Source organism: Polistes canadensis, unplaced genomic scaffold, assembly GCF_001313835.1.
Source record: "Polistes canadensis isolate GaletaPanama2010 unplaced genomic scaffold, ASM131383v1 scaffold_154, whole genome shotgun sequence".
Taxonomy (NCBI): domain Eukaryota; kingdom Metazoa; phylum Arthropoda; class Insecta; order Hymenoptera; family Vespidae; genus Polistes; species Polistes canadensis.
In genome coordinates, this window is record NW_014569701.1 from 196,575 (window position 1) to 210,570 (window position 13,996).

The window sequence follows — 13,996 nt, forward strand, 5'->3', positions numbered from 1 at the left end:
AATATATTTATGTATATATGCAAGATAAAAACCTCTTCTAGAGAAGTTTTCATTCGTCTCATGAATACGACTTGTCGGAAATAAGGAAGAAATGAACGAACGAACGCTAAAGAAGAAGAAGAAGAAGAAGAAGAAGAAGAAGAAGAAGAAGAAGAAGACATAGTAACAGCAGTAGTAGAGAAAAAGAGATTCAAAGAGAGAGAGAGAGAGAGAGAGAAAGAAATAGAAGGAAAAGAAATCTGATGGGAAGGAATGAAACGGCAACGCACGAAATTTCTCTACTTTAGTCAGGATGCTCTTGCGGATAGATATTGTAGCAGGATGAGAGTAGGAAAGCGAGAAAGAGAAAGAAGGTTTTCGGCCGGGAGGCCTTCGTATCTCCACGCGCGCGTTTCATGGTTTGTAAATATTACCTGCCACGAGATGTCTGCCGAGTTCATGCTCGGCTTGGTTGCCGCGTAACCGAGAGCCGCTGCTTGCGATACGGAAAGAGCTAGCGAGATGAAAGAGAAGAGAAGAGAAGTAGTAGGAGTAGGAGAAGTAGGAGGAGGAGGAGGAGGAGGAGGAGGAAATAGGTGGTGGAAAGAGGAGAGAAGCAGGAGGCGAACTCACCGAGTTTTTACCCCATTCTGGAGTCTGAGTGCCTCGCTCTGCTGACTCTCGAAACGGGTTGCAGAGCCAACCCTTACACGGTACCACACACTTTGCCCTCCACCCCGTTCTACCCTTTCTCTCTCTCTTTCTCTCACTTTCGTACCTCTCTTTCCTTCAACCCGGTCTCCTTCAGCTTTCCGCATTTCTCTCCTTTCTGCATCTCTCTCTCTTTTTCTCTTGGTACATACACAAACTCACAACGACCACACGCATTATATATATATATATATACACAACACACAAGTTTTCTACCCGATCTTACTTCAACCTTCTTTTTACCCTTTTCTCTCTCTTTCTCTCTTTTATTTTTTTTTCTTACCAACCTTTCAACCAACACCATCAACTTATGTGAACTGTCAGCTCAGGGGCGGATTGGAACACCGTTGAGATTTTCGATAAGATAGGGCCAACCTTTCCGAATTTTCCTTCTACCCTATTTTTCTAAGACAATTTTTTTTACAATCATTCGAATCTTGTGTGCTTTCTCTCCTTTCATATATCGATATACGATTTTATCTATCGAGTTAGCTTCCCTTTTTGGAAAATCGAATTTTCGTTTAGAATCGATTCCGAATCTTTGCTTCCATCCCGAAGATCATTAATGTTTTAAATGGACAGACACAAATAACGTCTTCAAATAATCACCTGCTTCTTATCGTTTTATTATTCTTTAGATTCCAGAACGAAGGACTCTCTTTCATTCGTAACTAAATACACCGCGTTTATTTTTATCTCACATTTAAATGGAAACCATTCGTCTGAGATTATTCGAAGAATAAGTAGGGGCAAATAAAAATTCCGCGTGCCTCATTTCACCGTTTTTTTATTTCCTTGAAAAAATATTTTAATTACGATATTACGTTTTATGCTTTGTGCATCATTTCTTTCATGCTTCATCTACCCCTTTATTACTTGCATCTACTCTTATCCCAGCTTTCAGCCGAGGTGTCAAGATGATATTGCCGAAGCAACGTATGCTACAGGATTCTTTGCAAAGAGTGTCGTCGTCGTCGTCGTCCTCATTGGTTGGATTTAATCCGTGCTATCCATGTTCTCCGTTTTATCTTATACCCTTGCCACCACTTAACAACTTTTTTCTCTTTTTCTTCTCAGGCATGCCCTTATTGCAACGTGCCGCGGAGACCATTAACTCGCGTTCCTTGCCCTCAGGGACGTACTGGAATGTCGTGAAAATCACGCGTTCACAACCTCTTTCGATGTTTCTCGATATTTACTTCATTAGTTCTTTCTTCTTTTGTTTTTCTTTTTTATGAATTTCAATTTAAGCAATCGTATTAAATATTGTTTATTTGCTATTCTCCTGTTTTCTCTTTATATATACAAATTATATTTATTTTGTGTATGTGTGAATAAAAACGTCTATATTAATTCTTTCAATATTTTCTAAAAGGTTTGTACAGATAGTAATGCGATTTTCACGTGACTAGAAATTCAAGGTTCTTTGATAGGAATTTTCGAAAGTTCCACCTTCTCTAATAAGCTTATTCTCTATAGACGTTTTATATACTACAATTTTCGAGTTTTCTCTTTCTTCCTTAACTATTTTCCACTAGCTTCAACCAAGTTCCAAGGAATCAAAGCAGAATGACGCGCTTTTCCTTCTTCGAGTAAAGTTTCCTCGAGAAAATGTACGGAGGTCGTTTGTTGTGTCGAGAACGATCATACGAATTCCCAAATCGAAAATAGGTTGGTGAATTTAACATCTTTTCAACGTATCTAACTGGGTCGTGAATTTTAAACCGACTCTTATGTAAGTGGACCTTATGATAAATATTAGTTTTAATAGGGAAAAATATCAAGTTTCTTGTATATTATTTAATCGAAATAATTGCACCTATTGTACAAAGTTCGAACATTGATCAGTCTCACGTTTGAAAATAGAATAGTTTTATCGATTGGTCGAAATAATTTATTCGTTCGACTCATCTAAAATTAAAACGATCCAAAAGTCAAGTGACGCATCTGCCGAGCTCGTATTTTACGTTGAAACTTGTATATGTCGGTCTCGTTTACCCTGTGACTTGTGTAAATAAGATCGAGAAATATTCGGCAAATAAAATATATTGTATTTAGGTCTACCGGAAAGTTCTGTCCGTTTTTGAATTGAAAGAAAATAACACACAATTTTCATACATTTAATAATATTTATTGTAGAATATACTTTCCATCGTTACTTATGACTTCTTGCCAGCGTGATGGCAACTTGTAAATGCCAAAATGATTTATTTTTAGAGGCGAAGAACTCTACACTATCGGACAAAACTTTTCGGTAGACCTAATATATATAGGAGGTACTGGTGTATAAACCATCAACTGTGATATCACGTATCGTTTATTTTTCTAAACAAAATTGTGAAGAGAAAAAAGTTTGTTTTACAATATTTTTCTATGTTTCCAAGACCTGCCAATTTTCCCAGGTTTTTCTCGGATTCATAAACGAATCTAACATTTTTATATTTCCAGTGGTGAGCCAACCTTACGATCCCGAAGTGCAAAGTCCAGGCAGTTTTCCCGGCAACAATGTACTTATGCGTTGTAGTGTGCCCAGTTTTGTACGAGACCACGTCACCGTAACTTCCTGGTTTCAAGAACCAAATTTCAACATTTATCCAACTCCGATGAGCGGTGAGAAGATTATTTTATATTTTTTTTCTAATTTTTGATCTATAAATTTAAAGCAACAATGTAGCCTTTCATATCTCGAAAGTTATGTTTGAACTTTCAAATTCTTAGGGAAAAGGAAAGAATAAGAGAAGAAATTTTTGTATGAGAGGAAAAAAAACTCGAGTGCTTGGTTATTTATAAAAAAAATGAAAATATAAAGTAGAATAAAAATGATATCGCAGTTTTCCGCGATAGCTAGCGGTAAATCGAGTCTCGTGTTAATTATATTGGTATCAAAGAAGTGATTTTCGCGATAGCGTGTCAGAAATGAAGCTTTCGTTCGCGATGTTATACCATGGAGCAATTAATGAGCCGGCTGCTTCGTTGATTATAAACGAGATTGATTAAGCTACGCGAAAGCAGTTTGACTGCTTCGATCGATATTATAACTCAAATTATCAATAACCGCGTTTACTTCGATAGCTTTTGATCGATAGTTTCTTCGATAAAATTAGAAGTTTTGATATTCGAAAATGAAGTGAAATTATATGGAAGCTTAATCACGATGGAAAATGGGTTAACGTTAAAAATTGATATACGCGCTATGTAACATTATATAAAGTATTATGCATAAATAAAAATAAGATAGTTAATTAATCGGTAACGGTGAAAATGAAATATCGGTATCGAAAATGATGGTTTTCGTTATTATTAATTAGTTATTCGTCATCGTTATAACGTTTCACGTTTAATCTTAATTGCTATTTATTTATGTATAAAATCGAACGTTATTGCCAATTCCAATCTCATCATTTGAGAAGATTGTTGAGCGTTGTATGATCGAAGTTTGATGTGTGTTTGTAGATGGCAAATATCACATGCTTCCGAGCGGTGAACTGATGATAATCAATATTACCCGGACGGATGCACAAATGACTTACCGCTGCAGAACTCATCATCGATTGACCCAAGAAACGGTCGTCAGTAGCAGTGCTGGTCGGCCACAATTGACTGGTTAGTAAATACCTTTCTCTTCTTTCTTGAAATTTAATCTTCGAACGACAGGACTTCGACAATTGATCGAAAAAAGTTAGGTCAATTCTAAAGATTCTATCGAGAAAAATTATTCTTCCTTACTAGTTTTCTTTTTTTTTTTCATTTACTTCTTCTCATGCCAAAAATAAATTTGCATCTGTACCCAATTCTGTTCTTACACGAACTTTTTTTTACATGATTTTAATTTATATAATAAGATAATTTTATATATATTACTTTGTCTTTATTGTATTATATAATATTTTTACTGATATCTTATAGAATTACCAACCAATCTTCTGTTTTTCGGCGAATTTCGTGTAAGAACAAAATTAGCTGTATATGTATTTTTTTTTTTTTTAAATATGAAAATATTGTTCTTATGTAAAAGAAAAGTAAGTAACTAGGATAACGTGAAGTCTTATTAAAAGATAAGTTTGAGTAATCTTTTAGGATTAAAGAATTCGTAGACATTTCTCGAACTCCGTGCATGCAAGAATGTTAAAGCTCCCTTCTCTCTCGCACTTTGCGAAATCGTTCTTAATAACGACCACGTTTCCTCGGCCACGAAGTGTAAGTTCATTGTTCGTGATAACCGGAGCATTACTATAATTCATTGCAGCACTTATTACGAATTCGCGAGTTAAAGTGAACGTACCGCGGTCTGGGCCACGCTCCGACCGTTGTAATTACAAAATGGTGAATATTACTGTCGGCTTACGTTCGTGGTTCATTACTAAGGTGTACTCTCTTACTATTTATTCAACGATTACTTTTACCATCTAATACGATGTTTACTAAATAATAATTGGACTATTTTCTTATTTATTCCAAGCTTACATTTATTATTTATTTTTTTTACAAAATATCTTACATTGAACTAGAAGTTATTTTGTTTTGTTAATGATAAATAAAAAAAGAATTTCTTTTTTCCCAAATGATAGTTTGATAAATCCAACTTTTTAACTGTTTTTTGTGTTGTTATGCCACAATTTATCGTCATACGCTTCAACTGGACAACTTAAACTTAATATACCTTTCAAATTGAAATTACCAGAACGAATTTCGAAAAACATTACTTAACCGATTGGATCACAAGAAGGTTTTAAATCACAATTGAAATGTCTCTTGGTAGAATGTATTTTACTTTCCGAACAACTCAATAATTTTTTTATTTCGTTAAAATGCGAAATTCATTAATTTATGAAATAACCAACTACATCATAAAATAATTATACTGACCTATTAAAATATGAAAGAACTTAAAATTAAATATTTTAATTATGTAATATAAGAGAGGCGAGCAATTAGTATATGAAATTGATATTTGATTGATAAAGTAGATCCGATAGAACAGAACAACTAACAGAACATTGATTTTCAAAATAGTGGAAGAAATAAGAACGGATAACTGTGAGCATTGTGGTTGAAAGAAAAGCGAACTTTTAGAAGGATCAAATTTCATTCTCATACTTTAACTACTCGTCTGTAGTAAATTTATATCTTACGTAATTGAAGTGCATAATAAAATTCTTTTTATATGCTTTCTCTAAAATGCTTATTTATTTCGCGTAAGATCTAAGTTTTTCATGAATCAACTGAATTATACACTTTAATGGTAACATTTATATATATTATATAATATACGATTTTCACCACATCGATATGTTTTGAATTTTCAATATTCATATATTAGAATTCTCGCTCTCTATGGGAAACTCGGTTATTCAAAGACGGTTGTGTCATATGGGTATTCAAGTACATATACATATCCTTCAAGTATGGTATTACGAAACATGCATAGAAGAAAACCATTCATGTTTCTTTATCAGCAATATTTTTATAAAGAAGAAATAAATATGAAGAAGAGAGAAGAACCTTTAGATACTTCGTACGAGAACGAAGTTCAATTTTAAAAAGGATAAACTTCAAACAAATTCGAAAAAGATCGTTCTGAAGAAATATTTCTTTTATTCTTTTTTTTTCTCTATTTGTTTTTGTTCTTTTTTGCTAGCTAGCTGGCTCGTTATAAAATTTTATTTTCCATCGATGAAAATGATATTTATTGAAAAAATGAATAAAAAATAAAAAAGAACAGCAGAAAAGAAAAAAACAGAGAAGCCTACGGGTTCTTTCACATTGAATCGCTGTTGCACCCGATGGTTGGCCGATTTCAATTAAATGTTTACTTTGACCGACAGTTAGTTCGTTCGATAGCTTGCCAATTATGAGTGAGTTTTGTACATTCGGTACGATCGTTGGGAATCAAGAGAGAACCGTTTTGCCCTAGGCATCTTGTTCTCGTGATACTGCCCATTGTACCGGTTCTCTCTATATCGTCGAAAACATCGAGAATCGATCCTCGAATGTATATCGTATAGACATTTTTCTTGTCTCGTTTTCTATTTTTCTTTCTTTCATCTCATTTTTTTTCTACTTTATATTCCTGCAATATAGAGTAGCATATTATTTGTCACATTACTATTGTATTTACCGAGATTATTTTTTTTTCCATTAGTTTCGCCAATTAATGTCAGGAAAAAAGACAAACATTGTATCGCTTTCTTTTACCTGACCCTTTTTTTTCATCTTCTCTTTTCCATTTTATTTTCTTTCTTCCCCTTTTTATCTACTTCGTATTATATTTCACGAATATCGTAATGAATCTTACAAACGATCCTATTATTTTTATCACGAATATTTTCTACGTTCATTTTATAATTAATTTAAAAGTAAGAAACAAAACACAGAGAGAGAAAAATATCGTAGTTTTTTTGTGCCTCTTTTCGACATAATACAACGATTTCCGAGTATTCGGTAGGGGAAAAAAAGAGAAGCGAAACTACGTTTGAAAGTAGAATTCCTCGTGTATACGTACTTTAAGTTCTTCTATTTTTCGATACAAAAAGCATACGAACGAAGATTAACAAGAAAAGGAGAGAAGAGAGAGAGAGAGAGAGGGTAAAAAGAGCGTGAAAAATAAAAGCTTCTAGGGTAAGTTTTCTCTGTTTCATCCTGATCTTACATGACGTTACAAAGTTCCATTTGGCATACGTTTTCTACATCCTTTCTCTCTCTATCTCTCTCGCTCTTGTTCTGCTATTTTTTGTCAAACTGCATTCGCAGCAACTGCTGCTGCTGCTTCCACCGAGAGTGGAAAAGCTAGAGAGCATCGTAGTTTCGATGTCGTGTGCGAGAAACAAATATCGGTCTCGTTATTGTGCTTTATCACTGTACATATCGTCGACTCTACTATGAAACCAACGACAATGAATATTTTTCGAATGATTCTTTTGTTAGTCAAGGTTATCCCGTGCAATTCGATATTAGAGTTGTGTGTTGACTATGCGTTAAATAAAGTACGTTCGATCGTTTGAAAATGTTGCTTAATGTTTAAAAGAGTAGGAAAGATAGAATTTTATCGAAACACCTCATATAATACATATCATAATGTTCGTTAAAGAAATGAAATGAAGAAAAAAAAGAAGGGGCCAGCTAGTAAAGGCAAAAACATAATTGTTAACAAGTTTGTAAAAATATTCAGTGTAACGCAACGAGAACGACGAAAATGGAATGAGATTCGTAAAAGCTCACTAGTGACTGTTTATTCTCGTTGCATATAAACATGAAATTCCAATTAAAATGGAAAACGCGATGGAAAGTCATGCGTAAAGAGAAAAGAGAAAGAGAGAGAGAAGGGAAAAGAACATACGAGTTTCGACTTTCATAAACGAAAGATCTTGCTGTATTGCAGCATTTTAAACGTAATTATTCGTCACAATATTTGTATAAAATAAAAGTTAAACGGTAGCACATATAATTATAAACATGATTAATTTAAATTTCTACCTAAAAAAAGGACTGCGCGTTAATATGATACTTATTTGTTTTTTTTGAAAAAATATGTATAATTAGAATAATATAACAATAATAATAATTATTATTACTGGCATAAATATGGTATTGAATTAACGTCATATTTGCTTGTAAACGGTTGTCAAAGTGCTTTTCGAAAGATAAAATGATCTTCCGGAAGAGGATCAGCGGGTCAAAAGGGAGTTTCGTTTAATTTACATCCTCAATTACTAATCGATTGATGCGATATTAGAAATTGAATAGCGAGGTATAGCTTTTGAGAGAGATGTCTGATAGGGAAACTAAAACGAGAAAAAGAGAAAGAAAAAGAGTGGAAGAGGTAGTAAGTTTAACACGTTCCGTGCCACGTGGGACGCATACACTTTATGCAAAACTTTCCGTTCAAGCTATTTGATATTTTCATTGTAAAATGAAGAGTAATGTTTAGCCACGTGTTTGTTAAAACAGTTTTTAGGACAATAAATACCTAACTTTGTTGTCTTATGTATCTTAAGCTTATATACGTTATTTTTGATTATTATGATCTTTTTACTATTTTAATGATTGCAAAGTATATATATGTCAAAAGTATAATAATACCGAATAAGCATAAAACGTGGTAAGAAAATATTTCAGGTTAGTGGAATGTAGTAGAAAAAGAAGGGGGATAGGAGGGAAAGAAGAAGCGAGAGAAAGAAGATGAAGATGGGGAATAAGAAGAAGAAAAAAGAGGGTAGGAAAAAAGGAGGGAGAAAGCCCTTCCATTCGAGTCGGGCTAACTAATGATGCTTCTCTTCGCATGCCATAGTCTACACTCGAGGCTTACGCGAAGCCTCAAATGTGCTTGCAACTGCTGTAGTTTCTTACTACAGTAGACCTGTCTCTCTCTCTCTCTCTTTCTCTTCCTTCATCTTTGTTACCGAGTTCCTTTAGTTTCCCTATTAATTCACGACGAGGCTATAGTGTAATATTTCAAAGGAATATCCGTAGCTTACTTTTTCTTTTTTCTTATTTGTTAATTTCTTGTTTATCTTTGTTTTTTCTTTCTTATCTTGTTTGTCTTATTTCTTTTCGTTCTCTCGTTAACCTTAAACCCTTCCCTCGGCGGATATCATCCACACCCACTTTTCGATCGGAGCAACGTCACGCGCCAGTTGATAAGCCGGAACAGCTGCCGAGGAATAATTAATATCGAGAAGCTTAATCTGAGATCCTCAGGCACGCTTTAACCGTCTTCTACCAATGGTGCCTAGTAATCGTACAGTTAAAGCAAACGGAAGGCGTGCGAGGCTTAAATCGTGGCTTAAGTTGGAAATCAGGATCTAAGAGAGTACTCGATTTTAATGTAGAGATACGATAGATCGATTTCATCACACAATATTTTTCTAATAAATATAAAACTTTTCTTTTCATTATGTTTATTATATTTTTGTAACAAATCTCGAAGATCGAATATTATTACGAATCAATAGAAATGTTCATTTCAATTTCCGGAAGTTAAATGTATTCATTCGCGCAGTCGCGTTTCGTGTCCACCACCACCAAGATCAGTGTCGCACTGGCTGCCAACAGGGAGATAGAAATTTATGCTAAGCACACTTACGTACTTAATAACTTAATAATGAAGTTCAGGAGAGAGGAATTTGATCGTTTGCATGTTCCACGACAGCTACTATATTTCTCTCTTTCTCATTCTCTTTCTCTATCTCTTTCTCTTAGGCTCTTATTCGCTCGGTCTGCCGTTTACTAGATTAAGCAAAACCTTGATGTACAGCAGTTTTCAAGAGTAACGAGGGAACTTTTCGAGTACCTATATTATCCGTTTCGTAAATCTAAACTTAGTTGAAACGTGATATTAATTTTATCAACGAATAAGTTTATTGCGTTCTTTGATATTTGATTTTCTAGTATACAGTGAGTCACCGGAGTATTTGTACCCGTTTTAAATTTTAATTTTAAATAATTCATATTTGCGTTTAATGCGCAGCTTCATAATTCTTATACGAAAATACCTATTTCAGTATTATTCAAGTTTCTAATTGATATGAATTTTATCGAAGAAGAGAATATTTTATATTGTTGAAAAAATATTATTTTATTTAAATGATAAAAAATTGATCTTACAAGAGTATTTTTACCTATGTAAGATAATTATTATTTTTATAAGTAATACTCACTCGGTTGATCCTTCCTTGCATCTTATAATATTTTTCAAACGATTATACATATCTTGTAAAATCAATTTTTCCATCAGTTATGTAGAATTTCACTTTTCTTATAATAACATGCTCTTTCGCAATGAAATTTATATCAATTTAAAAATGTAATAATCCTTAAATATGTTCCCTTATGTAAGAATTCTAAATATTGTATTAGGAGAAAATATGAATTATTTTAAATTGACAATAATGTTCGAACTAATTGTATATTATAAATATTATAAGATATCTTGTTTTAATGAACAAATAATAGCCTATGAACTATTATAACTTTTCTTACAAATTATCAAGGGAAAAAATAACCTGGACAAAACTCTTTCGGTGGATAAATCATAATGTCCATGAAAAGGAGTTAAGAGGAGAGTAGATTCTACGTTCCTATATTCTCGTATAACCATATATCGTACGTTCTCGAAAAGGACGGTGAAATAACTTCGTTACGTTACTACCTAGCGCAATGAAAAAGTTAGAGGTACGTCCATATATGGATAACAATGGAATATAATAATAGAAGAAAATGCTATTTGAGGAAAATCAGGCAAAATCGCGAAAAAGGGCAAATTAAATTTTTGTCTAACTCCTACGTTAGCTCGCTCGCTCGTTCAACTTTTTCCGAACTAACTTTTGGATTTACATGGGTGTTTCATTTCATTTTATTTCATTTTTCATTTCTCTTTTTCTTTTCTTTTCTTTTTCTTTTTCTTTTTTAGTTTTTTTTAATAACAATACTTTTTTCTATTTTATTCTTTTAAATACTTCGTTCCCGTTATTTTGTATTAGTCGAGAATATTATTTGATAAACTTTACAAAGAATTAAATGTAATTAACAATGAGCTACGTCTTTCATTAATACTTTATCTTTTGCGTAAAGTATCAAAGTCGTGTATAATTATCCAAAGAAATAATTAGCCGTATTAATATTATCTGTTCAAAATTGAATACAATGGTATGTTTCATAATAATCTTACGCAATTGTCGTTCGTGATATATTTATTGGGTTTGTTCAATGTTTCCAAATAAATTCATACGTTCATATTTCCATCGTAGAAAGGAAATTAGATACTGACGTTTTGCTTTTTCTTAATTTTCTCTTGGTTTTTATCTTATACCAAAGGCAACACTCTAGACGCATTGGCATTTTTATTAAAAAAGAAATTATAGCCGGGAGCTTAATATTCTATTTTTATCAAAATTTCATATTTCATCGAGCCAACGGAGAAAAGATGAATGCTCGCTAGGAGGAAGAGAAAAAAAGATTGAATAAAAAAGAAAAAAAGGGAAAGAAGGGGAAAGTATTCGCGTGTCATTTCGCACGGACGAGCATGCACCTAATGAGAAATCATTCTGTTCGAAACGTTAGTTAAGTTTGCTTTAGAGATACACGAACAAAAAAGGAAAAGAAAAAAGAAATAGAATTGAATCCACGTAATAGAATGTTCTCGTTTAAAAAGCTAATTAATAATTAACTCACGAAATTCGATCAATGGTCTGTTTTGTAAATAAAGTCAATCTTTTACTCGAATTCCTTTTATCTCCTTTTTTCTTTGTTCGAGACAAGAGAAAAGTATCAGTATCACGTCTTTCCTTTCGAGTATTCTACCAAGTAAAAATGTCATTAACGCGATTCAACATTTAGGGTGAACGGAGCTAACATAATTCCCCATTAAACGTTTCGGATCAATGCTCTCCGCTATGATGCTCTTGCTCGCTCCATTGAAATCTTCTTTCTATCTCTTTTTATCTCTTTCTTCAGTCCATCCAGCTTTTCTTCCGGCGTGCCGGTTCCTTCCTTTCATCGGCGAGAGGATCCATTGTCCCTTTTTTCTTTTCCTTTTTTCTTTTCCAAGCTATTTATGACACGCCGTGGAAAACATTTCCCGTATATCACGGAACAAACTTACATGAACTCGTCCTAGGGGAAGGAAAGGAAGCTTGCTTTGGTTTCAACAGTTTGAGGGAGAGAGAGAAAAAGATAGGTAGAAAGAAATAAAGAAGAAAAAGAGGATGCACGAAGACGCTGAAAAATCCTCGCGTATGCTGTATTAAAGAATATCCTACGAAAAGGATCATTCGAGAATATTTCCTAATCTTTCTTTTTTTCACTTCTTCTTTTCTAAATCTCTTCAACGACGTTCTTGTTATGAATTTTTCTTTCACTACTTTTCTTCCCTTCTTTTTCGTTTCGTTTCGTTTCGTTTCGTTTCGTTTCATTTCATCTCGTTTTTTACGTTAACTTTTTCTGTTTTTTTAATTATTTTAATGAGATCGCACGTTTATATCCTTCATGTTGAAAATTTGTATTAAATGTTCCGCGAAGGACTGAACCTATCAACGAAATTTGTTTATTAATTTATTTTGATACGGCGGGACGCATCGTGCGGTGCGGTACGGTGCAAATTTTATTTTTTAACGTTGAATGCTCATACAGACTTTAAATATGAAATATAATTTTGTTGAAAAATGTTACAAAAATTATATTATAAATTCGTGTATTTGTAAACTTCATTCTGAGCGTAAGAAATCGCTTCTTTTATTGTTTTTTTGTTTTTTTTTTTTTATAGTCTGCCGGTTGTTTAACATTTTTTACCCTACCTTTCTATAGAAAACAAATTTGTAAAAAAGAAATATTTTAAATATAATTTATATTTCTTTTTATTATTATTCAGTCGTGAAAGTCAGCAATGTAAAAACGATTTTTCAAACAATTTTCTACGTTTGCTGGGAGAAGGGGGGAAAATATTGTACATTTGCCGAACGAGTTACAATAAATCATTTCTTCGTAACGTTAATAAAAAAGAGTTTTGGTTGGTTCTCCTAGAAATCGAATCGATCTTTAATGCGTCGACTGTTGGAGGACGTTGCAGAGCAATATTTCTTCTCTTTTCTCTCGTGTCTGTAGCACGGTAGCTCTCAAACTTTCGTCTGACTCCAATTACTTCTTCTTTATTCTACCGTTCTACCTACTTGTATGGAATAAATTTTCCGTATATATCAGGGGAACAAACTTACATAAACTCATCGCGGGAAAGGAAAGCGAGCATGCGAAAGAGAAAAACAAGAAAGAAAGAAAGAGAGAAAGAATAAGACCCCGTTTTTTTTTTCTTACCTCGAGAAGGTTGACGTTAAAGTAAGGAACGAACAAACGAACGAAGACACCCCTTCTTTTTAGTCATTTTTGAAATGTTATTCTACCATGGCGTATATATTCTTTTTGTTTGTTTAGATGTTTTCTTTTTTCTTTGCGGAAAATACATTTTTCAAACTTATCGTCAACATTAACCCGTGCAAAAGTTTTTTTTTTCTTTTATCGTATGCATCGTTAGATAAGGTGATGCATCTTCATTATGCATTCAGAATCAATTACACGGAATGAATGAGGTAAAATAGGTCAGGCGAATATCTTTAACAATTTTCAAAATGTAGATAAGATGTTTAAATATTATAAACGCGAATAAATGTTTCTTTTTTCAAATCGTCAATTGTATGATTTCAAATAAATATTTAAAATTATGCAAATCAAATTTTTATACTCCGATTAACTCTGTATTGCAGTTGCATTAATATTATATTTTTCAATGTAAGCTTTTTAAAAATCTCCTCCACCTCTC

General features: G+C 33.1%; 1 protein-coding gene across 6 annotated transcripts in view; it reads left to right on the plus strand.

Moving 5' to 3' along the window:
* LOC106788786 (Down syndrome cell adhesion molecule-like protein Dscam2) overlaps positions 1-13,996 on the plus strand; it is a 118,527-nt gene that overhangs the window by 44,642 nt on the left and 59,889 nt on the right. For all 6 annotated transcript variants that reach the window (XM_014752349.1, XM_014752351.1, XM_014752350.1 and 3 more), the window contains exons 3-4: positions 3,139-3,300; positions 4,144-4,293. In XM_014752349.1, the coding sequence (XP_014607835.1) occupies positions 3,139-3,300; positions 4,144-4,293 (312 nt within the window). The remainder of the gene's footprint in view (positions 1-3,138; positions 3,301-4,143; positions 4,294-13,996) is intronic.